General features: G+C 34.9%; 3 protein-coding genes across 21 annotated transcripts; 1 reads left to right on the top strand and 2 right to left on the bottom strand.

The window, feature by feature from the left end:
* The first annotated feature begins 12,184 nt into the window (after positions 1 to 12,184).
* On the top strand, positions 12,185 to 19,759 carry LOC107819363 (sucrose-phosphatase 2). Of its 2 annotated transcripts, XM_016645471.2 has the most exons (9): positions 12,185 to 12,435; positions 14,533 to 14,615; positions 14,685 to 14,984; positions 15,152 to 15,253; positions 15,423 to 15,617; positions 15,718 to 16,008; positions 17,320 to 17,506; positions 19,242 to 19,288; positions 19,371 to 19,759. In XM_016645471.2, the coding sequence occupies exons 2-9, from the start codon at positions 14,556 to 14,558 to the stop codon at positions 19,464 to 19,466; spliced, it is 1,278 nt and encodes a 425-aa protein (XP_016500957.1). In that variant the 5' UTR covers positions 12,185 to 12,435; positions 14,533 to 14,555; the 3' UTR covers positions 19,467 to 19,759.
* A 597-nt stretch (positions 19,760 to 20,356) lies between these two features.
* Positions 20,357 to 21,238, bottom strand: LOC107819365 (uncharacterized). Its single transcript, XM_016645474.2, has one exon. It carries the CDS (start codon positions 21,168 to 21,170, stop codon positions 20,523 to 20,525), a length of 648 nt encoding a protein of 215 aa, XP_016500960.1. The 5' UTR covers positions 21,171 to 21,238; the 3' UTR covers positions 20,357 to 20,522.
* Positions 21,239 to 24,810: 3,572 nt separating this feature from the next.
* Positions 24,811 to 27,470, bottom strand: LOC107819362 (uncharacterized). 18 transcript variants are annotated; one of them, XR_012706697.1, is made up of 7 exons: positions 27,322 to 27,470; positions 26,639 to 26,736; positions 26,386 to 26,451; positions 26,162 to 26,244; positions 25,813 to 26,073; positions 25,645 to 25,720; positions 24,811 to 25,032 (listed from the first exon to the last, which is right to left on the bottom strand). XR_012706697.1 is itself a non-coding variant. In XM_075248236.1 (6 exons), exons 1-4 carry the CDS (start codon positions 27,407 to 27,409, stop codon positions 25,991 to 25,993), a joined length of 339 nt encoding a protein of 112 aa, XP_075104337.1. In that variant the 5' UTR covers positions 27,410 to 27,470; the 3' UTR covers positions 24,811 to 25,032; positions 25,637 to 25,720; positions 25,813 to 25,990. The 18 variants fall into 18 exon arrangements, 2 of the variants coding, with proteins under 2 accessions (XP_075104337.1, XP_075104336.1); XR_012706698.1 differs by having other exon boundaries at positions 26,386 to 26,441; XR_001655704.2 differs by having other exon boundaries at positions 26,386 to 26,736.
* Positions 27,471 to 27,756: the final 286 nt, after the last annotated feature.

Below are 27,756 nucleotides of genomic sequence, written 5' to 3'. Positions count from 1 at the left end.
TATTACAAAATCTTGAAAAAATATTTTCTTAAAAAATGTTCAAAATCCAAGATTACAGGCACCAACAACTATAAAAATTGAATCTTGACAATTCTTGGACCTCAGGGTACTCAAAAGGCTAGCTGAATAAAGTGTATTAGCAAAGTGAGAGAAGTATTTAGGTGGATTTTGATGAGGTGGGTATGAGCAAAGTGGAGGGTTCTTCACTTGTCTGTAGTGCTTGAAAACGAAAGAGAAGTGGATTGGCATGATTCTACTTTTGTGATTCCCAGTGGAGATGAGACAATATGGTATTTTTTGCTGGACAAGTTTTATTGAAATGTTTAGGTGCTTGCTGGCCAATTTGGTTAATGGTTAGTTATTTGTTACTATGTTAGGTTTCTGCTTGTTGGGGTCTTGGGGAGTGGATTGTGATTATGTAAAAAGGTTGGAGTTTGTTAAAGTCCCAAATGGTCCTGAACTATAAGCATGATGCTTTAATGATCCCATAATATTACTTTTCTTTCCTAATGGTTCATACTCATGTAGCTGCAAATACCGGTTAAATTTATCAATGTAACGCGAGCAACATGAAAGGATTCATATAACTAATCTCAATTTACTTAGAACTGAGATGATATAATAATAATTTTTATTGTTTATGACTTTATGTGACATACAAATGATAACATTAAGGGTTACCTTGTTAGAATCGGCAAAAAATATTTTTATTTCAAAAACAACTTATCGCATCAACATAATCACTTTCACTTTCCATAACAAAAATAAAATAAAGTCAATCTATTCCTGAAATTGTGGTCAGTCTCGCTACCTCTTTAGTACTCTATCACTGAGCAAAAGGGCCTTTTTGATTTAATTCCAGAATTATTCACTATGTGGATAAAATATCTATAAGGTTGGAAAATAGTACGCCCGGTTCACCAGGTTCTACTACTGCAGAGCCATCCGTCTTCTCCTCCTTTCTATTGACGTTGACTCACGTGTCATTTTCAATCCCGGCGTATTTCGGATGCTTGAAGGACCCGAGGACTTAAGCTTTGCTAACAACTTGTTTGGATGGTTGTTAGCCATCGTTTTATAATATATTGTATTGTATCGTTTTATGAATATAACATTTGAATTGATTGTACTGTTTACTGTTGTTAAATAATATTTTGTTATTTGGTTTGACTTTATCGCACTAAACTGTAATTGATAAGTTTACTAAAATAACCTCAATTGTTTAAATATTAAATTTATCAAGAATTATACATAAAAATAATTTAAGAAAACCCTTTTTTACTAATTTATCACCAAATATATCTTATAAAGAAAGGAACGAGAATTGCCATAACAAAGGAATAAGGAATTGGAGTTAAAATAATTAGAATTGGAGTTAAAATCACATTAGGAGAAAAAACGAAACAAAAAGAAGGCAAACCCTATACCTTTTACGTTAGAGTTGGAAGCCGCAGAAGTTCTGAAAAAAATGACGAAGACAAAGTAGGTTATAGATTGGGATTTGGAGTTAAAATTTTAAAAAGGTAAAGGGTAAAATAGAATTATGGAGTAATAAGTTAGGGCATAATTGGAAAGAAAAATAGGAAACAATCCTGCCATAGCAAATCAATTGTTTTAAAAAATGGGACTTTTCATTGTTCCGAAATAATGGATTTTACAATACAATACAACCAATTTTAATGAAACAATCAAAATAAACATTATTTTGGGATAACAATACAATAAGATACAATGGGTAACACCCATCCAAACAAGTTGTAAAGCCGTGGAAAGGAGTGGACAATTGTATTTTGGCCTAGTTGGATTGGTTCTCAAGTAAGTTACAATTGAACCATATTGACAAGAATTAGAATTCCGGTAATATTTTGATTGGTGTCGTCTGTAGTAGGGGTGTTCAAAACCAAACCGAAAACCGAATCGCAAAAGTGGATTAATGATTTATTGGTATCGGGTTAACGGTTTAACAGATTGAAATTTTTTTATTAACGGCTTATCGATTTGGGGGCGGATTATTTAATTTTCTTAACGGATAATCCGTTAACCCGTTAAGATATATATATATATATATATATATATATATATATATATATATATATATATATATATATATATATATTTATCCATATGTTACTATGTATATTAAATAATAAAAATTCCTTCCACACTTACACTTTCACTTCAAGTACTGGACCAGTAATAAGTATTACTCTATTAGACATTTAGACCTTTAGAAATCCTAAGTCCCTAATAACTCAGCGGGCAGCCAGCTAGCCTCTCATCTCTCGAGTCTCGCCTCTCTCTCTTCCTCTCGCCGTCTCGCCTCTCCCTCTCGCCGACTCACTGTCTCCCTCTCGCCTCTCGCCATAGCCAGAGCAACAGATGGTAAGTTTCTTTTCTTGTTGATGTCTTCAAAATATTCGGTCCTCACTGTTCTTTACACCTTCAAAATCAGAGAGCATCTCAAAGTATCCAGCCATTTCATGGATATGAAAATAACATCACTCTTGAGGTATCTGTTAAGATTATTTTTGCATCTAGTTTCGTTCTAGTCTGCAGTTAAATCCCTGTAGTATCACATGTATGTTTGGCATTTGCTGCTTGGCATGAAATGTTTCTGTAGATAATCCTCTGAACTTTCTAAATTAAAATAGAAAAGGCGATGTTGTATGACCTTATTCTTTTGTATTTACCATTGTTTGCCATTGAGTTTGTCAGAAATATATTATGGAGGGGTGTGGCTTGGAGTTGGGATATTTCTTTTTATAATTGTTGTTGGGAAAAAAATTGACTATTTAGACCAGCTAGTATAATGTTTGGTAAGGCTCATTTATTTTTTCCTATCTGAACAAACCTTGGTTTGAGTCTTTTAGTTGAGGGTTTTATCTCTTTTAGCTCCTTGCTAATCATTTCCTCAAACTAACTATTGTTTCTGTCTTAATGTGATCTTGTCTTGTGTCTTTCTTTAATCTGTAGCATGGATGAAAATATACAAAGTAATAAGGTGATGGGTGAAAGTGGGGCTTCTAATTCAAATGCAATACGTAAAGCTGAAACAACGGAGTCAAATATAACCAAGAAAAGGAAAAAAGGCATGTTGTGTGGGATGATAAGCCGAATGTGGGTTTAGTACAGAAGGACGTCTTCTTGATTCATTAAGGAGTTCATTAACTCCTAAATTGGAGCAAGCTCTAGTGTGTCTTCAAGATTGGCTTCGAAATCCTAAGTCCCTAATAACTCAGCGGGCAGGCAGGCAGCCTCTCATCTCTCGAGTCTCGCCTCTCCCTCTTCCTCTCGCCGTCTCGCCTCTCCCTCTCGCCGACACACTGTCTCCCTCTCGCCTCTCGCCATAGCCAGAGCAACAGATGGTAAGTTTCTTTTCTTGTTGATGTCTTCAAAATATTCGGTCCTCACTGTTCTTTACACCTTCAAAATCAGAGAGCATCTCAAAGTATCCAGCCATTTCATGGATATGAAAATAACATCACTCTTGAGGTATCTGTTAAGATTATTTTTGCATCTAGTTTCGTTCTAGTCTGCAGTTAAATCCCTGTAGTATCACATGTATGTTTGGCATTTGCTGCTTGGCATGAAATGTTTCTGTAGATAATCCTCTGAACTTTCTAAATTAAAATAGAAAAGGCGATGTTGTATGACCTTATTCTTTTGTATTTACCATTGTTTGCCATTGAGTTTGTCAGAAATATATTATGGAGGGGTGTGGCTTGGAGTTGGGATATTTCTTTTTATAATTGTTGTTGGGAAAAAAATTGACTATTTAGACCAGCTAGTATAATGTTTGGTAAGGCTCATTTATTTTTTTCTATCTGAACAAACCTTGGTTTGAGTCTTTTAGTTGAGGGTTTTATCTCTTTTAGCTCCTTGCTAATCATTTCCTCAAACTAACTATTGTTTCTGTCTTAATGTGATCTTGTCTTGTATCATTCTTTAATCTGTAGCATGGATGAAAATATACAAAGTAATAAGGTGATGGGTGAAAGTGGGGCTTCTAATTCAAATGCAATACGTAAAGCTGAAACAACGGAGTCAAATATAACCAAGAAAAGGAAAAAAGGCATGTTGTGTGGGATGATAAGCCGAATGTGGGTTTAGTACAGAAGGACGTCTTCTTGATTCATTAAGGAGTTCATTAACTCCTAAATTGGAGCAAGCTCTAGTGTGTCTTCAAGATTGGCTTCGAAATAAAAAAATTAAAATAACCTATTAGTGTTGAGGAAGATCTTGATAAAATCGAGCAGCTTGAACAAGGTAATAATATTGTTACTATATTTGTTGTATATAAGTGTTGTTGATATGCTTATATTTATCGCACGACTCATTATTTTAATTTTTTTCTTCAGATTTAGCCAGCAATGGAAAAGACCCTTCCGTAATTGACGTGTAGTGTTAATATATCTGGTAAGAATTCGAATTATGGATGTGCATCAGTCATATTCCTTCCCTATGGTTTATAGCTCTGTGAAGCATATGTAATGGCTAATATCATGATAAGTGCAAGTTTATAACTCTGTGAAGCATATGTAATAGCTCTATCTAGCTTGCATTTCTTACCCATATTGGAGCCCAACAAAGAACTTTTTCCGTGTGGCACTTCTTTTATAGTATGTAGTAAACATGGCACCTACCGAGACACTTTTACCTTTAATATTTCAGTGATGGCCTCTCTTTCAATGATGATTCACCAATTAGCAATTAAGTCTCGTGGTGAGAGTTAATAGGCACGATATAAGTACTAATTATAACGTACCTGGAAAATGATCTGTTGTACTTGGTTTCAGTCTAGTTTTACCCTTTAGATGCAAATCATGATTCTTCTGTATTATTCTTCAGAGAACAATTCTGCTTCTAATACTCAGTTTAAACTGCACTACTGCTCTTGTTATCTTCTAAAGTATTCTAAGGTATCCTATCTATGAGTTTGCTGAGAAAATATTCTAAAGTTCATACAATATACTACTAGTATTTAGGCAGAATAGTATTCGATTCCTTTTCTTTTTACTTTGTTTGACAGAATATCTGATTTCTGGACTCAATTTGACAGATGTAATTGCCATGTTTGGAGAAGTAAGAAGAAGTGACAGAGAGATGATGAGGTTTCTCAGAGAATAGTCGAGGGTTAATTAGTTATCTGGGCAGAGGGTTAATTAATTATTACTCCCAACTTGTATAAATGACACATTTAACTTTGAGTTTTTGACCTAACAGGCTTGTTCACTCAGTGAACTTCACCGGAACGAGTTTTATATTGAAGAAAGGTCTCAAACGTGATGCTGCTGCTGGAACTCGTGCATATCCGAAATGCTATCTCTCTGTGTGTCTTAGATTTTTACTTCGGTTTATTACACGATTTACTAATTAAAAAGGCACAATTTAAACCGATAATAGCTAAACAGATACCAATCCGCCCGATATCTTATCGGGTGGCTAGCAGATTAATACATTTAAAAACCGATAACCGATAAATCAAATCGTTAAGAGTAAACAACTGTCCGATCCGCCCGATAAGCAGCCCTAGTCTGTAGACAATAAATTATGCCGACAAAATAAAATCAAGACAGAAAAAATTGTAATAATTGTAGTATTTGATTTCAAATAGTTTGAATGTTACAATCTCTATGGTTCCTCTCATTTTACTTTTTCAATATAAATTCAAGGGCATTTGAGCTTGATCTTTAATTTGAATTTAATTTATCCGTCGTGAACGCTTTGATTGTTGCCATGAATTTTATCACAAACAAGTAGCCTTGATCTTGAATGCCTTGTATTTGATTTGACTTTGTTCTTGATCTTGAATACTTGAAATTTTGTGTTGAATTGCTTGAATGCTTGAACACTTGCAGTTTGCAGATAATTGTGGCCTTTGATCTATGAGCTCCCTTGTGTCTTCTTGTTATAACTTTTGGTACATTTTCTAAGTTATGAAGACCCCTCCCTATTTATAGTTGTGGGAGGGAAGAATTGTGATAAGAACAAACTTTTTTCTCACCAATCAGATTGCAGAGTGGCACGACCACATTTGATTGGCCAGAACATGTCACTTGCACATGTGGCGCAGTTTTATTGGCCTTTTAATTTGGCTTGGCATGCCTTATCATTTTGACATGTGACACGCTCCTATTGGCTCTTTCGTTTGACTTGGCATGCCACATCATTTGACATGTGGCACCAAAGTGGGCGTCTAGGAAGATGACATCTTGAGCTTAATAAAATTGGCTCATCATTTGTAGCCAACTAAATGGGCTAGCCCAGTCAATATTTATTGGACTTAAATAATTAATTTAATTATATTAGCCCATAGTTTATTTGGACTAGTATATGTAAAATATAATTCAAATTATTTATTTAATTTGAATCGAATAAAATTTACATGTCTACAAATGCCCTAACTTCGAGACTTGTCATAGTGTCAATATAATGACTAGGCTTGAAGTATGATTCTGCCAACATTTAATTTAAACATTTTTATCCTTCTCTTTTGAAAAGCGTACATATGACCATTATTGAATAATGTTTCAACAATAAATTCATGAACTCGTATGCTCACGTGAGACAATTGTCATCGTACCAAGAATTGTTCTAAAGTCAAAGTACCATATCCCTTTGTTACCTTTTTATATGAACACGTGGATATCAAATAAACATACTGCTTTGTCTCCAATCTATATTTGAAGCTTTATCTCCTTCATTTAATTTAATTCACATAACATAAGATCCTTTTCCTACATAAACTTGGACAATTTACTGGTCCAATCCTCCAAAGAAGTGAAGCCGTAGTACTGTCACAGCTAGTCAAATCCTTTTAGGATACAAATCGCAACCATCCCACATCGTGCATAGCTTATTAGTGCCTCCTCTCCAAAATATATATAAATCCCATACTACTTCATCAATTAATCTTTGGTTCTTGCAAGCCGCTTTGAAAAGCATTAACGAGAAGGTAATTTCTTTTTGCTTTTTTTCTTCTGCATTTTCTTTGCTTGTTCTTTTTTTTTTTTTTTTTTGTAAGCCAAGAAAAGAAAAGTTGTCGAGTGCTAAGTTGACGGGGAACTTCATGATATCCCATAGAAGGATAAATTCATCATAACATATAGATAATTAAATTCTCAACACCATATAGAAGGTCAAATCCATCGCAACATATAGAAGGAAAAATACATCTCAACATATAGACGAATAAATTCATATCAGCATATAGACGGACAAATTTTCATCACGGATAAATTCACATCATTATATAGACGGACAAATATATATTATTATATAAACGGACAAATCCCTATCACCAGTAGACGGACATATCAATATCAACATATAGACGGACAAATTCATATCAACATATAGAAGATTAACCCCATGACAACATATGGAAGCAAAAATTCTTAATCGCATCTAAAAATTTGCCTAAAGCACAAAGGACTAGAATTTTCTCCTCCTTTAGTCAATTGTCATTGCCAAACAATATTTTAAAACCAACTTTATATTGCACCATGCTGTCAATTTCAGATTTGTGCAGTCTCATAAAATAATTCGTATCTTGGTGTAGAAATGTCGAAAATACGAACCGTTTGATTTTTTGGAAACTAGACTTCAAAATCTAAGACATATCTAAAATTCAGAATCAAACACTTTCAGAATCGTACCAGATATTATTTTGAAACTAACTTTAAATTCCGACATGTTGATAGTTTCAGATTTGTGCGGCTTCACCAAAAAAATTATATCTTGGTGTAGAAATGTCAAAATCATGAACCACATAATTTTTCGAAAATTAGACTTCAAGATCTAAGACATATCCAAAATTCGGAATCAAACACCCTCAAAGTTGTCCCAGATAATATTTTAAAATTAACTTTAGATTCTGACACGTTGACAGTTTCAGATTTGCGCAGCTTCACCAAAATATTTGTATCTTAGTGTAGGTATATCAAAATCATGAACCGTTTAACTTCAAAATCTAAATCATATCCAAATTACAAGATTTAATACCTTAAGTATAGTTTCAGATAATATTTTGAAATCAACTCAAAATTCCGACACACTAACGATTTCAAACTTGCACGATTTCACCAAAAAACTTTATATCTTGGTGTATGAACGTCGAAATCACGAACCGTTTGATTTCTTGAAAACAAGACTTCAAAATATAAAACATGTCCAAAATGTAGGATTTAATACCTTAAGTATAGTTTCAGATAGTATTTTGAAATCAACATTAGATTTTGATATACCGACAATTCTGAATTGGCGCGACTTCGCCAAAACTTTTATGTTTTGGTATGGAAGCCTCGGGATCACAAAACATTTTTCTTGCTATCAATAAAAATTCAAGAGCTCCATTCTCACAAATATCTTGGGTTCAAGTCTCACTGAATTTGAAATATTGTGCCAAGTAATCTTTCGTCTTATAGTTGTGTCCTTTTGGCGCCTCTCTTCTCTTCCCTTTTTTTAGGGCAGTGAGCGGATATGAAGACTAACAAACTTGAAAGTTATGCGAACATGAAGACATAGAGAATTTTCAGACTTCAATACAAATACTTTGTAACCTCCTAAAAGACTATAATTATTTTATTGAAGACACCAATTTACCATAGCGGCTTCCCTCCCTTTTAATCAAACGGGATCCAAAGTTTAACAGAAGAATGATATCTCAACTCGATTTTCAAGTTCTGAGTGAATAGATTACATTCCATCATACTTCATTCGAACAACAATTGTGGCTCTATGTATCTTTTGAACTTATGCGACTGAAGTCAGAATGAAACTCTAAACTGCCTACGTACCTCGGTAAAGAGGATCAAGTCATACCGTAGTTTAGAATGAGTGATTTTTTGGTTTTTCTTTACTATTATTATTATTATTATTATTATTATTATTATTATTATTATTATTATTATTATTATTATTATTATTATTATTATGTCCTAACAATTGCCTAGGCCGCCTCTTTTGATATTTTAAACCTAGAGGACTTTATTTTTGGTGGGCCATACACAGTTTAAATTCATGCGGGCCAGGAGTGACATGCAGTTTATACTCTTGAAAGTTTGGCGTAGTGACTTGCAATTTAAGCTCGTATTTTGATAAGCTTTGCAACTTGAAGATTTTGCTCAAATTTGAAGAGTTTCATGACATACGGTTTAGGCTCGTGCGTCTAGGAGCATTGTAACTTGAAGATTTTGCTCGAATTTGAAGAGTTTCACAACTTGAAAACTTTGCTCAAATTTTAAGAGCTTTGCGTCTTAAAGTTTGGCTCAAATTTGAAAAGCTTTGCAACTTGAAGTCTTAGCTCAACTTTGAAGAGCTTTCTACTTGAGTCTTTGCTTGAATTTGAAAAGCTTTGCAACTTAAAGACATTGCTCGACTTTGAAGAGCTTTACGTCTTAAAGTTTGGCTCTAATTTGAAAAGCTTTGTGACTTGAAATCTTCGCTCGACTTTGAAGAGATTTCGACTTGGGTCTTTGCTCGAATTTGAAGAGCTTTGCAACTTGAAGACTTTGCTCGAATTTGAATAACTTGATGTCTTAAAGATTTAGTTCAAAATTGGGGAACTTCGTGACATATAATATAGACTCATGTGCCAAGAAGCATTACAACACGCAGTTTAGGCTCGTGCGTTGAGAAGCATTATAACTTGCAGTTTAGGCTCATGCATTGAGGAGCATTATCACTTGCAGTTTAGGCTCATGCATTGAGGAGCATAGTGACATACATAGACTCTTCGATTTTATTTCAGATGAAAAGTTGCCCCCATCCTTGCCTTCTTGTTTTTCTTCTTCATCGTCGTAAGGCTTAAAGACAGGTTTGGTCTCCACTTGTGGCCATAATTAGTTCCATATCATGGGCACTAGTTTCTAGTTCTTCGAATATTTTGGGCTTTATGTCTTGTAATATATAGCGAAGACCCCAATGTATGCCTTGAATGCACATTTCGATGCCAGAAGTTTCGCTAAGGAGATCTTTGCAGTTGAAGCTTAAGCTCATCCAATGGTTAATGAAGTCAATAACAGGCTCATCCTTTCGTTGATGAGAGTTTGTGAGTTCGATCATGCTTACGATACGTTTTGTGCTATAGAAGCGATTGAGAAACACATGCTCTAACTACTCCCAACTATCAATGGAACCAGATTTCGAGATCTGTGTACCAATCTAATGCATTACCTCTAAGAGATCAATCAAATTGTTTGACAAGATAATCACCATACGTTCCAGCATTGTTGCAAGTTTCAACAAAGTGTGCTATATGTTGTTTCAGATTTCCCTTCCCGTCTAATTGTCGTAACTTAGGAGGTTGATAACCAACATAAATCTTCAAGTTATCAATTCTTCGCGTATACGGCTTTGCATACTAGATATTTTGGGCGACGACTCAGGAATCAGGGTTATCTTTGATCCACGAGCTCCTGTGTGTCTTCTTGTTATAACTTTTGGTCCCTTTTCTGAGTTATGAAGACCCCTATTTATAGTTGTGGGAGGGAAGAGTTATGATAAGAACAAATTCTTTCCGACCAATCAGACTGCAGAGTGACAAGGCCATATTTGATTGGCCCGAACATGTCACTTGCACATGTGGCGCAGTTTTATTGGCCTTTTAATTTGGATTGGCATGCCTTGTCATTTTGACATGTGGCACGATCCTATTGGCTCTTTCGTTTGACTTGGCATGCCACGTCATTTGACATGTGACACCAAAGTGGGCCTCTAGGAAGATGAGTAGGCTCATCATTTGTAGCCCAATTAAATGGGCTAGCCGAGTCGATATTTATTGGACTTAAATAATTAATCCAATTATATTAGCCTATAATTTATTTGGACTAGTATATGTAAAATATAATCCAAATTATTTATTTAATTTGAATCGAATAAATTTTACATGTATACGAATGTTAGGTCTTCCTTATGTTTTTGTTAATTATAACTTTAAAAAAATATTGCTACCTTTCCCATTTCTCTTTCCTAATGTTACTTTAAAAGTTAATTTTTTTTCCTTTTAAATAAGATTTTCTCAAATACCTTTAATATCTTTTAACATTTTATATGGTTTTATCTGATTAGTAATGGTTTTGATGTAGTTCTTTTTATTTTTAAATTTTTAAATTTATAATTTATAAAATTATATAAAAGTGATTAAATTGATCCCCTTGACCACCCACTTTTCTTTCATTCTAGTGAAGAAATTAATGGACGTCACATATATAGTCATTAAAGTAGTAATGGATGTATTAGATTATGGTCACTAATAGGTGTAATAATCTTTTCTGTCTTGTACAATGATTAAGAGATGAAAATTTACATCGTAATTGTTTGATCCAAAAACTAAATTTGGAAGACATAATTAAACTTATATTTTGAGGTCTCTAGCAATTAGTCCGATCCAAAAGTTGAACAAAACGATCGATAATCGTAAATAATGAATGAGATAAAATAAAGATAAAAGAAAAATTAATCTTATTAAATGTAAGCCTCGATGAGCTATAATAACAGTTGCATTAACAATCTACGGGGTAACTAAACAAAGCTTACAACAATATAAGAAGAGCCTCAATTATATTCTTTTTCCTTTTTTCCTATGCTCCTCTTTCGAGATACAAAGGTGATACTTATAGTCGTGGGGAGGAGGATCGTTGTCGTTACGAGTTTTGAACCAGCACGTCGAGAAGTTAGGTAGTGGGGAGCGAGAATCTCGATAATGGTAACCAATTTAACGTAACGTTCGATGACCACACAATATCCCGGCGCGGTTGACTGCGTCTTCCAATATACCTTTTTTAAATTTTATTCTTATCCCATTTGATCACCTTTGTTGGAGCTATTGCTCCTTTGGTGAATCGAATCCACAACCCTGAACTTGTAGGTGAGGGTCCGGAGCAATCCCCTCTTGTCCCAATACACTTTTTTATTCTTCGAATACTACGTGGAGAAGGTAAATTTTATCAATACAATAATATCACAAGTTCCTCACTTAATTTTCTAAAAGAAATAAAAAAAAATCATCTATTAATAATTTTTTTTATTACATAAATACATCAGTTAGAAATTGAAAGAGAGAATTTCAATAGTGAAAAATCAAACTTATACATATTCCCTTTATCAAACTTATACATCTATTGTGTAAAAAGTTTGTATCAATATCACTACTACAATAAGCATCACTGATAATAAACAAGCATATTCCCTTTTATCTGAAATTAAGATTAAAAGAATTTGTTTGGCCAGGAATTAAAATAAAATGATCCCTTTTGGCTTTTGGGTTGGGTTACAAAAGAAGCGCCAAACAATTTGGATCCACTTGGCTATACGCAAATAACTGTCCATTCTCTCTCTTACGCTAAAAAGATTTGGAATTTCTGCTTCCCTTTCACTTCACATTACAATTTCATTCTCACTCTCCGTTTCAATCCACCCCAATTCCCATTTCAGGTAATTCTCTCCCTCTCTACATCTGTATACATTTTATTGTTATCTAAGTATCTGCTGCCTCGTACCAGCATAGGTTGGTTAAATTTGTCCACCAAGGTTTAGAAAATGGTTCTAGATATGTATATATACACCAATTGTCTGTTCAATCTTTATTGGGTTTTGTGGGATTTCTTGCTAGAAACCGTTTTTTGATAGAATCTGACGGTGTCCGTATAAATTTGTGTATATAGAGGGAAGATGTGATAATCAACTTAATTGATTTGGATCCTTTTTTACCCATAACTTGAATGTTGGTGTTGCTCCACTTGATTTGGAGTTTCTTTGGTCCCTTCTAGGAAAGATTGTAATTTGATTGTAACTTGGGGTATAATCAAATTTTAGCCTTAAGTTTTTTCGCAAGTACTCATATCCTGTGCCTTTAACTGTATGCAATTGATTAAGATTACAAGTTTCATGCGTAGAGGATTTGGTACTTTTACACGATTAGTTTGTGAATCTGTTAAATATTTGCCAAATTCAAGCTTGTTCAAGTAATTTCTATATTGAAGTAATCTGGGCTGTGATGTTGAAATGTGTCAAAATTTTGTGCTGTTGTGGAATTTGCCCCCAGATATTTAGGTTTTTATGGTCGGAAATGGATAGCTCATTGCCCATAGACCTGCATTACACTGTAGTTTCGAGTTAGGCGTGAAAAGTTTGAACCTTTTTGGCGCATTTCCTACTTTTTGAGAGTAAATGATACTGGCGCTAGCTAATTCAATTCTTTAGTTTGTGGCAAAGAGTTTTAGAAGATTCTCGGTTATTAAGTCCTGATAGCCGTTGGCGTACTAAGGAGTTACGTATTGGAGCTTACATGTTTGCTCCTACGGTAATGAGGACGGTCCGACGGGGGATAAATAATTTTAAGTTGGGAACTGAAAAGGCCAAAGGGGTAATTAAAAAGAAGGCTGGATTTAGTGAGTTGTTTTTCGTCATTAATGACAAGTAAACAAGATAGGTATGATAAAAGAAAGGGTTTGTTTTGCTCTAGACGAGTTTGCATGAACATGAAATGACTGAGGCTCAAAAGGTTATAATATATCTTTTTGTCTCTCTCTGTCTCTTGTTTTCTTGTTGGTAGCCATCTTTTTATGTGGGATGCTGGTTCTCAAAAATAGACACATCCCTCCTTATCCTCATCTCCACCACCCTCTCCCAGAACTTCTCATTCTCTGGGTTCTTTTGGTTTCTGGATAATATCATTGAGACTCATTACCGTATCGGTCCCCATGTGATTGAAGTATCTTGTATTTGGGGATTGTGTTGGGATTCTATAATTCCACTATTATGGATTAGGGGTGACAATCTGCCCCTTCTCACTGTCGCTGCATGCTTGACCCTGAAAGCCTATTGTGTCCTTCATGGGTCAATTTCTTTTAATTCGGGATTCATTTTTTTTTGTGTGGACTGAAACATGTTATAAAAACGAAAATATTCTATCCAGTAACCCATCTCTAGTTGTATAATCCTGCCAAATCCCAGTCATGAACCAAACAATTCCCATAGGTTTTGCAAATAATTATGGACAAGAGTGGGTTGCTCTAGTGGTGAGCACCCTGCACTTCCAACCAAGAGATTGTGAGTTCGAGTCGCCCCAAGAGCAAGGTGGGGAGTTCTTGGAGGGAGGGAGCCGAGGGTCTATCGGAAACAACCTCTCTACCTCAGGGTAGGGGTAAGGTCTGCGTACACACTACCCTCCCCAGACCCCACTAGTGGGATTATACTGGGTTGTTGTTGTTGTATGGACATGCTGTAATCATGGCACAAGAATACATAGTGCTTTATAGGGAAAAAGTTAGCTTCTATGTGCTAATGGATTTCTGTTATGGGCTTATTTGTAATTAACAAGCTTTTGGTCTTGCTTTCTTCAATGCTATTTGAAAGATGATAAAACTATAAGCCATAAAGAAAATGTGTCTCTACTATCTAATCTAATACTGCTTCTATCTTTCATTGCTTAGTTTTCCTTATTGTTGCATGTTCCAGAGGATAGGCAAGTTTAGCAACAATTCTGAACTTCGTCACCTTACTTTCCTTTTTCCCCACTTCTTGTTTCAGAGCGAAGCTAATTTACATCACTCATGGATCGCCTAACCAGTGCTGCACGTCTCATGATAGTCTCAGATCTAGACCATACAATGGTGGGTTTGTCATAGTTGTCATTTCTCCTGCATATGCTGCTGTAACTTACATGAGATTTTGCTTTACAGGTAGATCATCATGATGCCGAGAACCTTTCTCTGCTTAGATTTAATGCTTTATGGGAGGCGAATTATCGTGATAACTCTTTGTTAGTGTTCTCAACTGGGAGATCACCTACACTTTACAAGGAGTTGAGGAAAGAAAAGCCCATGCTAACCCCAGATATTACTATTATGTCGGTGGGAACTGAAATAACATATGGTAACTCTATGGTGCCTGATGATGGTTGGGAAGCTTTTCTAAATAACAAGTGGGACAGAAAGATAGTAACAGAGGAGACTAGCAAGTTTCCTGAACTCACTCTACAGGTACACTTATGGGTTGACATGAGATCATTTGTTACTTCAGTTTCGATTACAAAGCTTAAAGTTAATAGTAGAACTTGAAAATCAGTTATGTTTAAAAATAGTATGTAAACTGAAACATAACTTCAGCAACTGATATCTGTAAAAGCAACTTCTTTTAATCCCTGCAGTCAGAAACGGAGCAGCGACCACACAAGGTCAGTTTCTATGTTCAGAAAGACAAAGCACAAGATATAATGAAAACTCTTTCCAAGCGCTTCGAAGAACGTGGGGTACGACACAACTTTTGCACTTCAGATTTTGGCATCAATATGAATAAGTTCATACAGCAAGATGAGAGCATGTCATTCTTTCTACGCTTCAGTGAACTCAATTCATTTAGATTCATATTGAGTTTCATTTCTTTTCTATCTGATTTTTTCTGTCTTTTGTGGTCATCAGCTGGATGTCAAAATAATTTACAGTGGAGGCATGGATCTAGATATATTACCACAAGGTGCTGGCAAAGGACAAGCACTTGCATATTTGCTTAAGAAATTGAAGAGTGAGGGAAAATTACCAAACAACACCCTTGCCTGTGGTGACTCTGGGAATGATGCTGAGCTATTCAGTATCCCAGATGTGTATGGTGTAATGGTTGGTGGTTCAGCTGTTTTCCAATATATCCTTATAATCCGGTAATATATTTTCATGTTTGTGGTCAAAAGTACTCTCTAAGTGTACAGTCACTTTGCAGGTAGCTAATGCACAGGAGGAATTATTGCAATGGCATGCTGCAAATGCGAAGAATAATCCTAAAGTAATTCATGCAACAGAGAGGTGTGCTGCCGGTATCATACAAGCTATTGGTCATTTCAACCTAGGTCCAAGTACCTCCCCTAGAGATGTTATGGATTTGTCAGACTGCAAGATGGAGAACTTTGTTCCCGCCTATGAAGTTGTCAAATTTTACCTATTTTTTGAGAAATGGAGGCGTGGAGAAATTGAGCATTCTGAGCATTACCTGTCAAACCTTAAAGCAGTGTGTGTATGTTTTAGTACCCTATACCTACTGTTATTTCATTTTCTTATGTGTATTTTGTGTTAGGAATTTGACTGCGGATTCTAGAAATCTTCCCTCCCTAAGTACTCCCGACCCTACTCCTACCCCCTACCCCCTCCCCCCTCCTCCCCCCCTCCCCCCCCAAAAAAAAAAAAAAAAAGAAAGATTTTCCCCCCAAGTCTGAACAGAATATAGGCACTTTTAATTTTTTTGGTATCCACATGTATGAATTTTAAATAACAAACTGAAGTAGTATCTTATACTCAATAAATAATTAAAAAAAGTGGTATCTTGTACTCTCCATGTACTCTCTCTCTCCCCTCATGGTTTTGATTTCTGGTTGAGTGGGAGGGCGAAGGTGAGTGGTGGGTTTAAACCAGGTGATTATTTTGTCATTGTGGTTAGCGATCGTATCGGAGCTTGATGAAGATGTCACGCATCATATCGGAGCTTGATAGATGAAGTGGAGGCTCGCTTCCAGTGTCTTATGTGATAAGAATGTGCCGCTGAAACTTAAAGGTAAGTTCTACAAGATTGTAGTTAGACCGACTATATTGTATGGAGCAGAGTGTTGGCCGGTCAAGAACTCTCATACCCAGAAGTTAAAAGTAGCTGAGATGAGGATATTGAGGTGGATGTGTGGGCATACCCGGTTGGATAAGATTAAGCATGAAGTTATTCGGAAAAAAGTGAGAGTGGCCCCTGTGGAGGATAAGATGCATGAGGCGAGGTTGAGATGGTTCGGGCATGTTAAGAGAAGTATAGAAGCCCCAGTTAGAAGGTGTGAGCGGTTAGCCTCGGTGAGCGGCATGCGGGGTAGAGGTAGGCCTAAGAAGTCTTGGGGAGAGGTTATTAGGCGGGACATGGCGCAGCTGGAGCTGACTGAGGACATGACCCTAAACAGGAGGGTGTGGAGGTCAAAGATTAGGGTAGAAGGTTAGTAGGTAGTCGAGCGTTTCTCTTTGTCTTACTAAGTTCGCTAGCATTAATGTTAGTAAGTTTTCTTTTATTCATAGATGGCTATTATTACCTAGAGTTTGATTGCATTCTTGGATTCGATCTTATTTCATCTTGCTGTTATTCCTGCTTGTTGCAATTACCTTTTCTTTTTCGGTCATTCTCTAGCCGAGAGTCTATCGGAAACAACCTCTCTGCCCTTCCAAGGGTAAGAGTAAGACTGCGTACATCTTAACCTCCCCAGACCCCACTCGTGGGAAACTACTGGGTTTGTTGTTGTTATTGTTATTGTTGTTGTTGGTTAGCGATCCTTATTTGCCAACTCTTCTATTACTGCAGAGACCATCTGGTACTTTTGTCCACCCATCTGGTGTTGAGAAATCCCTCCAGGAATGTGTAACTTTATTCGGGACATGTCATGGTGACAAACAGGGGAAACAATTTCGTATTTGGGTCGATCAAGTTTTACCTGTACAGGTTGGTTCGGACTCATGGTTAGTGAGTTTCAAGAAATGGGAGCTCTCTGGTGAGTATCTTTTACCTCATGCGATGGTCTTTCATTTTGCTCTCAACTTTGTACATGCTCCTAGAAGTCAGTGTGTTTCTCTTCACTTTTATAGTCTATCACATGCTTTTCCCAGACTGGGCCTTTCACGTAATAATTCGACCTCATTTACTAAATTCTGTCCCTCCCTTGGTGTTTTTGTGTGCTAAGTTGCTCGAACTCTTCACTTTCGTTCCGCACCCGTGTTGACACGACGTGGGTGCGGGATCCGTACCGGATCTGGTCAACCGGTTGTTTTGGGTACTTTGATCAAAATCGACGGAGAAATTTGGGACAGATACAATAATTTTTTAAATCAAAACAAAAGCTAGGGTGAAATTGAAGAAAATGGAATATCTTGTATATAGAAATTGCAATGTCATTCCTTTTCCTTTTATCTCCTCGGATTCTCCTCTTGATCAATATATTATCCTTCTAGGAATACCTTGTAAATTATCCACATAGTGTCACATAATTTAGACATATTTTATAACTCTAATTTTAGATATTTGGACTATCTTTAGCCAAATCCCTACACTCATATCCGTACCTGAATCTGTCTCAAAATTTAGATCATGAAAGGATCCAACCTCTAGATCCACAACCGTATCGGACACTCGTATCCCATTCCGAGCAACTTAGTTTGTGTGGCTCAAACACCCTTTTATGTGATTTTCCTCCATCTTAATGTAGATGTGTTTTTCTTCCTTCAATGGTAGTGAAGTAATTTTCTGAATAGGCTTAAGGAGGAGCTGAGTATCTGTAGTTATTTATTGTAACTTGTTATTAGACCTGCTTGCATTTCAAATTCTATCTTAAGCTTTCGAAGGTTTTTGAGTTTTATTAGTTGAAGAACAAACTAGGAGGAGGGAAGGTGTGGGGTAAAGAGATATTACTTACGTTGTTGAAATAGAAATCTTTTGTTTGCTTCAAGCATGCAAACATGTTGTTTGAAGTTGTGTTCCAGCAACAGAGACGAGCCATTTGGAACAGTTGATGCCTGAAGCCATACTTTAAATATGCGTCAACGAGATAATAATTTGGGTTCTTTCCTTTTGGAATACTTTGGCTAGCTATCTCAATCGCACAGCAGTTTTATATACTCATTCCTGCAAATCACAGCCACAGTCTACCAATTGTGCACTGATTCTGTTCCTTGCCTTACGAGACTTCTTGAGCATACACCAAATCCCACGCTAAGCCCTTACAAAACCAATTGAAGCTTCAGTTGTGAACATTAGTAGTTGGAGCATTATAATGAGTGAAGTATCTAGCCTTTCCATTTTCGACCTTAGGTGAGGTTTAGGTGCTTGTAATATTTGAGCCCCTAATCTTTGGATTACAGTGCCCACACAGCTTTGGTCTACTAAGAAGTCTAAAAAGAATAGTTCTTATCAGAAAAATAAAGTCTAAACAGAACAGTCTTGCAACCAAAGAGTCTCCCTATTTTCCTTTCTGATTTCGCAGTAGGAATAGATAAAAAAGGGCAACCCGGTGCACTAAGCTCTCGCTATGCGCGGGGTTCGGTGAAGGGCCGGATCACAAGGGTCTATTGTATGCAGCATTACCCTATATTTCTGCAAGAGGCTATTTTCATGTCTCGAACTCGTGACCTCCTATTCACTGGCTGCTTGCCTTTTCCCACACCTGCATTTTCGTTCTCATAGCTCTTTTATCATTTTCACATTGCTATCTTATAAGTTGCTTATTCCTGCAGGTGAAGACAGGCGATGTTGCATAACTACAGTCCTATTAAGTTCAAAGGTAAAATTTCAAATTTGCAGACTAAGGATTTTTCCATGTAAATTTTACAACTGAAGCCTAATATAATCTGTCGTTGTCCCAGAATAAGACTGTCGCAGATGGACTCACTTGGACCCACGTACATCAGACATGGCTGAATGGAGCTGCAGCAAGTGACTCTACGACCTGGTTCTTTTAGATTGTCATCTCAGTTTAACTCTGAAAAGTCAGTACTCCTTTTACCAATTCACCCATAATAAACACAAAATACAAACTATATCAATATGCATCAGTGGCCGCTGGTGGCTTCCGCTTCTTCCTGGCCCATTCTTGTCTCACTCTTCTTCATTGATAATCAATGTATAACCATCTACAGTCTAAACCGTGAAGATGGCTTCATCTTTTGTAGTATAAAAGTTTATATTAGCTGCAACAGTTGTACTATTGACAGTTGTAGCTGTCATTTCTTATTCACACTGAGATTGTTACAAATTACTGCATAGTAGCCTGTGTAGGTTGTGGTATCATCTTTAAGCCTGGATTACATGTATGTTTACTACGTAAGTTATAGTGGCTTATAACATACTTTGCCTCCCTAATGATTTTTTTAGTCACCTACCTCGAAGAAACGCAAGGTTAAACTTTAGTCATTACAATAGCTTTGCACTAATCTTCCGCTATGCGTGGGGTCCGGGAAAGGGCCAGATCACAATGTTTATTATACACAGTCTTACTCTGCATTTATGTGAGAGACTGTTTTTACGGCTCGAACCCGTGATCTCTTGGTCATATGGAAGCAACTTTATTAGTTACGCCAAGTCATTACAATAGTAAAGTAAAAATATTATCTTTTGTCATACTAAGGTAACTGAACTTTTTCCGAGTGTGTCTCATCTTGAGAAACATTGACATTGTACCGAATGCGCCTCCCCCTATTTTGACAATGACACCGGTAATTTCTTAATTCTCTTGAGGAAATTCTTATTATTTTTCACTAGGAAAAGGAATTTTGCCTAAACAGGATTGATATCAAAGCATGCGAAAAATTCATGGGAAAAACAAAAGGCACCACGGTTTGGAAATAGCAAATTAAAAGATCAAACACTACTAATTATAGTGTTCCTTCATTAATTCCAAGTGTAGGTTAAAAGATTATTTATCGCCAAATCTTTCCATGATTACAACGCAAAATACAATTTATAGAAGTAGAAAGAGTTGATAACAAACTCTTGAAATATTAAGATCAAATACCAATTTAACTGCTTTGGCCAGTAATCTTATCAAGGCAATCACTAGCAATCCCTTGTGCCCAATTGTCAAATTTCTTGAACTCAGGATCAAATCCATATATAGAAGTAGCACATTCATTGCAAGTATCAATGTTTGTTGACATTGCACTAACATCCACATTAGCTTTGTACATATTTCCTGCTTTGACATCTTCCTCAGTCCTCTTCATTGCATCCTTTGCATCTTCAAAGACAGATTTGCATGTCTCAAGACAATCCTTAGCATAAATATCTGTGTTTGGTTCAGCCAAACGTTTGTCAATGACTTTGGTAATAAATTCGTCGGTCTTGGACATTGTTGCGTCCATGATAGCTTTTACAAATATCGAGACATCCCCTGTTGATACAACGGGGATGTTTTTTGGAATTTCAAAAGTTGTTGTAGAGGCTACAGAAGCAGTTAGGGACGACAATGAAGAGGCCGAGGCAGAGGATGAGGATGAGGATGAGGATGAGGATGAGGTCGAGGTCGAGAAGGAGGAGGATTGTTGTGGGGAAAGGGCAGGTGCATGGGATTGTGATGGAGTGGGGTAATTTTTGTATGCCTTAGAGGGGAGGGTTGTAAGGAAGAAAGAAATGGCGAAGACAAGAAATATTTGGGTATAAAACGCCATTGTCCTTTTTTTTTAAATTTATTTAGAAGAGAAAAAAGATGGCAAAAGACGATGGGGAAAAGAAAGTGGTGAATTCAAGGAGATTCATTGGGTGTTTTTATACGTAAAATTGAGTTATAGCTTCATTGGCTATGCTAAAATATAGATTTTCAAGTGCATATTAACCAGCATTTGACAATTTCGTTTTAGAGATTCTAGTTCTCTAATTTATTATTGAAGGATAGAATTTTTTGGCCCCATAACTCACCCGGCCACACAACGTTGAATCGAATTACAAAATACTTTGTGCATCAAACAGTTTGATTCAAACTGCTCTTTTATTATAGATAAGTTAAAAGAATTAGACAAAAACTTTGTTTTTTTATGAATGTGGGTATATTGTATTAATACTAATATTATTCAAAGTTATTACAGATCATAGTACTGCCTCTTAGGGTATTTTCATTGCCAAGTTCAATCAGCCTAGTACATGCGTTATATGTAATTAGTTTAACAAAGCATTTCCCACTAATTATGTTGATTAGTTTAAATTAATTAGAATTTGGTAGTTTATGTTATGAAAGAAGTTATGCCGGGATAACTTTTGTGTAAATAACACGATATCTATCATTTGAAACTTTATATTATTTTATTGAAGTGACCTAATAAATTTCAAAATAAAGACTTTTAAGAAAGATAATGTAGGTCTTTAAACTCATAAACAAATTAGCACTTTAGTTTTCAGACACATTAAATAACCTTATCATAACTCTATTTGTCACCCCTAAGCTTTTGAAAAGAAGAATACTCCAATTTGAAGGCAAAAGGTTTTCAAATGACAAAAAGGGGATATATTTACTAAACTTTTCATCCAGATGAAAAATTCACATAAAATTACATAAAGCTTTTTAGCACTTGGTTCTCCTACAGCGAAAGCCCAAAAAGAAAAATACTATAAGCTAGACTTGAGTGACAAGTCAAAGATCCTTACACTTGTGGCAATATTTTTTTTAAGCTTCGTGTAAAAGACATATGTCATGTAATCATTTGTTTGGTTAATACAATGAGTTTTTTTCCTTTCCAAAATAAGGTTAATTATCTTCTATAAACTGTAGTATAAAATAATTTATAAATATCAGGTCATTCTAAAAAATAATTGCTAATCAACCATATAAAATATGATTAGTACCTGAAAAGTGATATAGGTTACCAACTACAACATGTCAAATTATGCTAATAGTATAAAAATTCTTTACAATTATCGGTGCATATAAATTAAATCCTTTCAAATTATGGAATGCTTGATATGTAAATGATCTAACACCAATTTTGATTTCCAAATTGCTAAAACGTGTGTTTGAGAAATTTTTAATCAAAGAAGAAAAGAAATTACAGTACAGCAAAATTGTTACCAATATAATTATTAGTTAGCCAAGAGTCTTGACCAATTCTTTCCCCTGAATTACAAACCCAACAAGGTAATAAAAGAGAACACTAATTAAATAAACATTAGCCAGGTTATTAATTATTAATATTCCACCCAAACCACCTGAATCCTCAGCTATAAAGAACAACCATATAAAAATTGTATCTTTATGAATTAATAGTCTTATATTAATTTAACATATGCACTGACTGTCAATGCATATAAGTTAAATCCAGTCTTTTTATAATTTAACTGCTAAAGCCCACAATTTTTTCCAAGGCATCTTCAGTAATTTTCTCTGCCCAATCATCAAATGACATGAATTCTTGATCATCACCATATATCTCCTTAATACAATCCATACAAGTTTCTAAATCAGTAGTCAATGCACTAAGATCAACATTAGCACTGTAATAAGAACCTCTGTCAACATCTTCAATTGTCTTTTTCATTGCATCAACTGCATTCTCGTACACTTCTTTGCATACCAAAAGACAGTCTTTAGTAAAAGGATCAGCTGCTGGATCAGATAATCTCTTTTCGACAACGGTGTCAAGGAAATCTTCTGTCTTAGACACTGATTTTTCCATTAGTGAATCAACATAATGGTTTACAGAATCTTTGTTTCCAAGTGAAACTTGATCATTTGTTGGAATTTCAAGATTTTCTGTGGATGGTGAAGGAGATGGTGATACATTTGGTGATGAAGAAATGTAAGAAATAGGGGTAGGGGTAGGGGTAGGGGTAGGGGTAGGGGAGGGGGTAGGGGTAGCAATGTTGAGTTGAAAAACAAGAAAAGAAAGGGAAATGAGAAGCAAGATTTGGTTATGAAGAGCCATTTTTTTTTTCCTCCCTTTTTCTTCTATTTTTATTGATTTTTCAAGGAAGAAAAGGGGAAAATTGATAATGGTGTTTTATTATGAGGAAAGATGAAATGCTTTAACTAGGGTTGTATTTATATTGTAAAGGCAATGAGAAGTTTACTTGGCGATCCAAGAAAATAGATTGTCTAAAGGTGAATATTTGTCTCTTTGTAATACAAGTGTATGTTATAGGTCAAGGTGTCGTTACAATTTTCAATCTGTTTGTTACTATAAAATTACATGGCTAGTAGGATTTCTCTAGTGCAAGTTCAGCAAGTTTACATGTGTCAAAACTTTCACTATACTTTTTTAAATTGTCTAGAAATAGAAACTTCTTTTATCCATTTAATTCTTGGGTGTTATGGATATATACAACAATACGAGTTCACGTAACTTCTGCGTATTGACAGTATAATTAAACATGTTAGGGTAAAATATTCTGTGCATAGCTTTTTTCCACTCAAATTAGCTGTATAAAAAAGCCTAACTTGGTAACGTGGATAATAAAATAAATAACCTTTTGTAATAAGTAAAAAAATAGTGATAGTATAAATATTTTTTAACAATCGGTATTACTAGTATAATCTAATTGGATTAAGACGAACTCACAAGGTTTTCGTTTTGCACGACGCTACTGCTATCCTGTAACTACAAGCCCACCCCACAGCAGAGAGAATCTTAATGAAAAGTGAAAGTATAAACAATTTTTAAGTCAATATATTTATTATACTAGCAATGCGATAATACATTTATTGAAAATGCATAGACATAATAGTTTTGAGACCAATTAGCTTAGCATTTTCTACTCCTATTGCTTATATCCCAAGGGCGGCTCAAGCACATACGGGGCCTAAAGCCATAGTTTAATATGAGGCCTTTTTTTTTTTAAAAGTTATAAGATATATTTTTATTTGAAGTCTATTCTACTAACTTTTTGATATATCTACAAAAAAGGCTCATTTTGTGGGGCTTTTTTTTGTCAATTTGTGGCAGTTTTCAACCTCCACAAAATGAATTGTGGCGGTTTTAAAAAATGCCACAGTTATATTCTCCACGAGCATTTTTGTAGCAGTTTTCTAAAACCTCCACGACAACCGCCACAAAATAAATTTTTAATTTGTGGCGGTTTTCAAAGGCAATTAGTGGTAGTTTGTAACCCCAATAATATGATCTTAATGTTTAAGAAAAATTATTTGTGGGGATTTATAACCCCCCACAATTTGAACTCAATCGTTAAAAAATATATTTAATATTGGCAGTTTATAAATGCCGCAATACCTATTTCAAGATTTTAATTTTAGGATTCAATAAATAATTTTACTAAATAACTCATACAACAAAAATCAAATTTCATTAAAATATCTATTGTAAGTTTTTAACAAACATTACAAATCAAATTGAAATAAAACTAAAGTTATACAAACACATAAAGTATATAATAACTTTAATATTAGACAATCTAGAGTAGTTCCTCAATGAATAAATATACAAAAATCCAAAGTACTTGCTTGGTGATTCACTAATTTGTGTTGCCGTCACTTGATGATACTCTTACACCCACGGGTGAAGCAGACTCGCTCTTCACATCACTATGCTGAAATAATTAAACAAAAACATTCGATGAATAAGTTATAAACGAGTAGCATAGTCTAACAATAGCATTATACACAAGTTGTTGGACAAATCAAGTTACATAAATAAACAAAAACTCCAAATCTTCTAACAAATAAATCGGTCACTTGGTTTAACAAGTAAAAACAGCATTAAACAGAAGTTGCTAGATACTCTCACATGAACAAGAACTAAAGTACAAAGTTGTTTCCTCGTATATTATCACAAAACTTACAAATTATTCTACTCGGCGGCATAAATTCTAGCTATATATTCATGAAAAAGACCACATATGTAACTATTAAAGTATAAGTCAACCTCGACAGGTCTTCTAACATTAGAATTAAGAAAATAAAGTATAAGCTTCAATCCAGCCCCATGATTAATAGAAGTTAAACTTGTACCAAAGTTGACCGCTAACAACACTGGAACACTGAAGTAAAAGAAATAAACTGATAAAATAGGAGGGGGAATAATAATTAGTTAAACAAACAAACGAGTTTCAAAATCTTATGGAGCTAACTTCAAGCAAAAGAAGCAAAAAAAGTGCCAAAACTTTAACAAAAAATGTAGAATTTATATACTACCAGCTTACTTGAACATCTTGTTTCTTGAGGGACTTAATCAATCTTCTAAGGCATGAATTCTACTAGAATCTGTATTAGCAATAACTGCAAAAGAATATGAAACAAAGTGCTCTTACTTACTTAACATAACCTTGGGAAAAGAAGTGCAAGGATTGAAAATGTAGGAGGTAACTTACTTGACATCTCAACAATTGAATTCCAAAACTTTTGTTTGATTAGTTTCTTTAAGTTGTTCTTCTTCATCGGTTAACCATCTCAATATCCATTAAAACTTTAGGAAAATAAAATTAAACCCGGACAAAGTTAACCATCCTGTAGCCACATATATAGCAAGATGTCAATGAGCCAATTGCGTTAATTGTTCACAAGGCTACCATTTCTTTGTAACTTCAACTGGTGTTCAATGCTGCAAATGTTTTTCCAATAATTGTAGCTTCCTATAATGCAAGAAGTTTGTTATATAAAAAGTAAACTTTCTACGAAACGAATACTTGGTCAAAAGACAAGTTACGAAGCATAACTTACCCATCAATACTATCATATCAGTAAACAATCCTGAAACTTTTGCATACATATTCACCAGCGAAATATATTCCTTCACCATGCATCTTTGCACCGAACAGATCATGCATTATAAAAAGGGAAATGGGAAGGAGTATGATAGAAGTATTTCTTAAACTATAGTAACAAACATCACAAATTCAAATACATATATCATAACAAATGAAATATATATACAACTAGCTTACTTCAACATCTCATATATATCTTGAGGAACTTAATCAAATCTTCTAAGACATGAATCCTGCCAGTATCTATATCAATAACAGTTGTAAGAGAATATGAAACAAATTACTCTATAGTACTTAATGCAACTGATATTCAATGGAGCAAATGGTCTTGAATTATTGTAACTTCATGTAATTCAAGAAGCATGTTATATAAAAGATAAGTTTTCTCTTAAAAGAGTGTCTTGCCAATAAATGAGTTAAGAAAACTCACCCATCGGTGCTATCATACCAACCCACCAATCTCAAAACCTTTGCATTGGTATTAGAGCATTTAATCTTCGATGGATGTGCATCACCTTGTCATTACAACTAAATAGAATGTAAAGCACAAAGAAAAAATGACTGATAAAATAAGAATCATGATAAATTTAGTTTATCAAAAACTCATAATCTGAACACCATATCTTTTAGTATAGAAAATAAACACGAGTGCCGAAAGATTAAGAAAACTCAACGGAACAATTGCAGGCACCCAAAGGTATTTCTATTCTTCCTTCATGTCTAATAATCTCCCCCCCCCCCCCCCCCCCCAATTTCCACCCATCCTAAGAAAAGTTATGGGCAATCAGTTTGTGATGGTATCTAAGATGAACTCACATGATTTCCTGTTATTAAAATCTAACTATCTGAAGCAAAATTGAAGAGCAAAACACATAGTAAAAAAATCTAGGCTTTTAAAAGTACACACTCAATTGTAATCACGAACTCGAGAACAATGGACCACACAATAATGAATCACAATTTAACCCAAAACCTGTAATAATATACAGATCCACAAGAATATTTAAACAATTTCGGTTACAAATTCTACATCGAAAAATAAACAAAAAATACCGTAACAGAAAATAAGAAAGAGCATGACAATTCTTTATTTTTTGAATTGCACCGACTTACTATGTAGAGAAGATGATGAAGAAGGGGAATTGAGCCTCCTGAAAGATTTCGTGAGTTGGGGAGGGGGAGTTGAGCCCTTCTGAAACATATCGTGCCCTGTGAAAAAATGAGGGAGAAAAAGAGAAGGAATTTTGCCCGCTTAGTTCTGAAATTTTTGAGGATGATGTCCAATATTGTCTTTTAAATATTTCTTTTCTCTTTTATTTATTTCTTTTTTATCTATTTAAATATAATAAAATTTAGGCATTAAAGCTAACTTATTACTAATAAAATATACTTAAACATTATTGACATATATACTACACACAAAAAAATAACACATCCAAACAAATAATAAATTAAAATATAGAAAAAAATCACAAAATATCATTAAATTAAATCATTTAATTAAAATTATAAATATCCTTTATTAAATGTAAGAAAAATTTAAAATTA

The sequence above is a fragment of the Nicotiana tabacum genome, chromosome 24 (genome assembly GCF_000715075.1).
Source record: "Nicotiana tabacum cultivar K326 chromosome 24, ASM71507v2, whole genome shotgun sequence".
In the NCBI taxonomy this organism is placed as follows: Eukaryota; Viridiplantae; Streptophyta; class Magnoliopsida; order Solanales; family Solanaceae; genus Nicotiana; species Nicotiana tabacum.
Note: the sequence above shows the minus strand (reverse complement) of the source record. Positions and strands in the feature narration are given on the sequence as shown.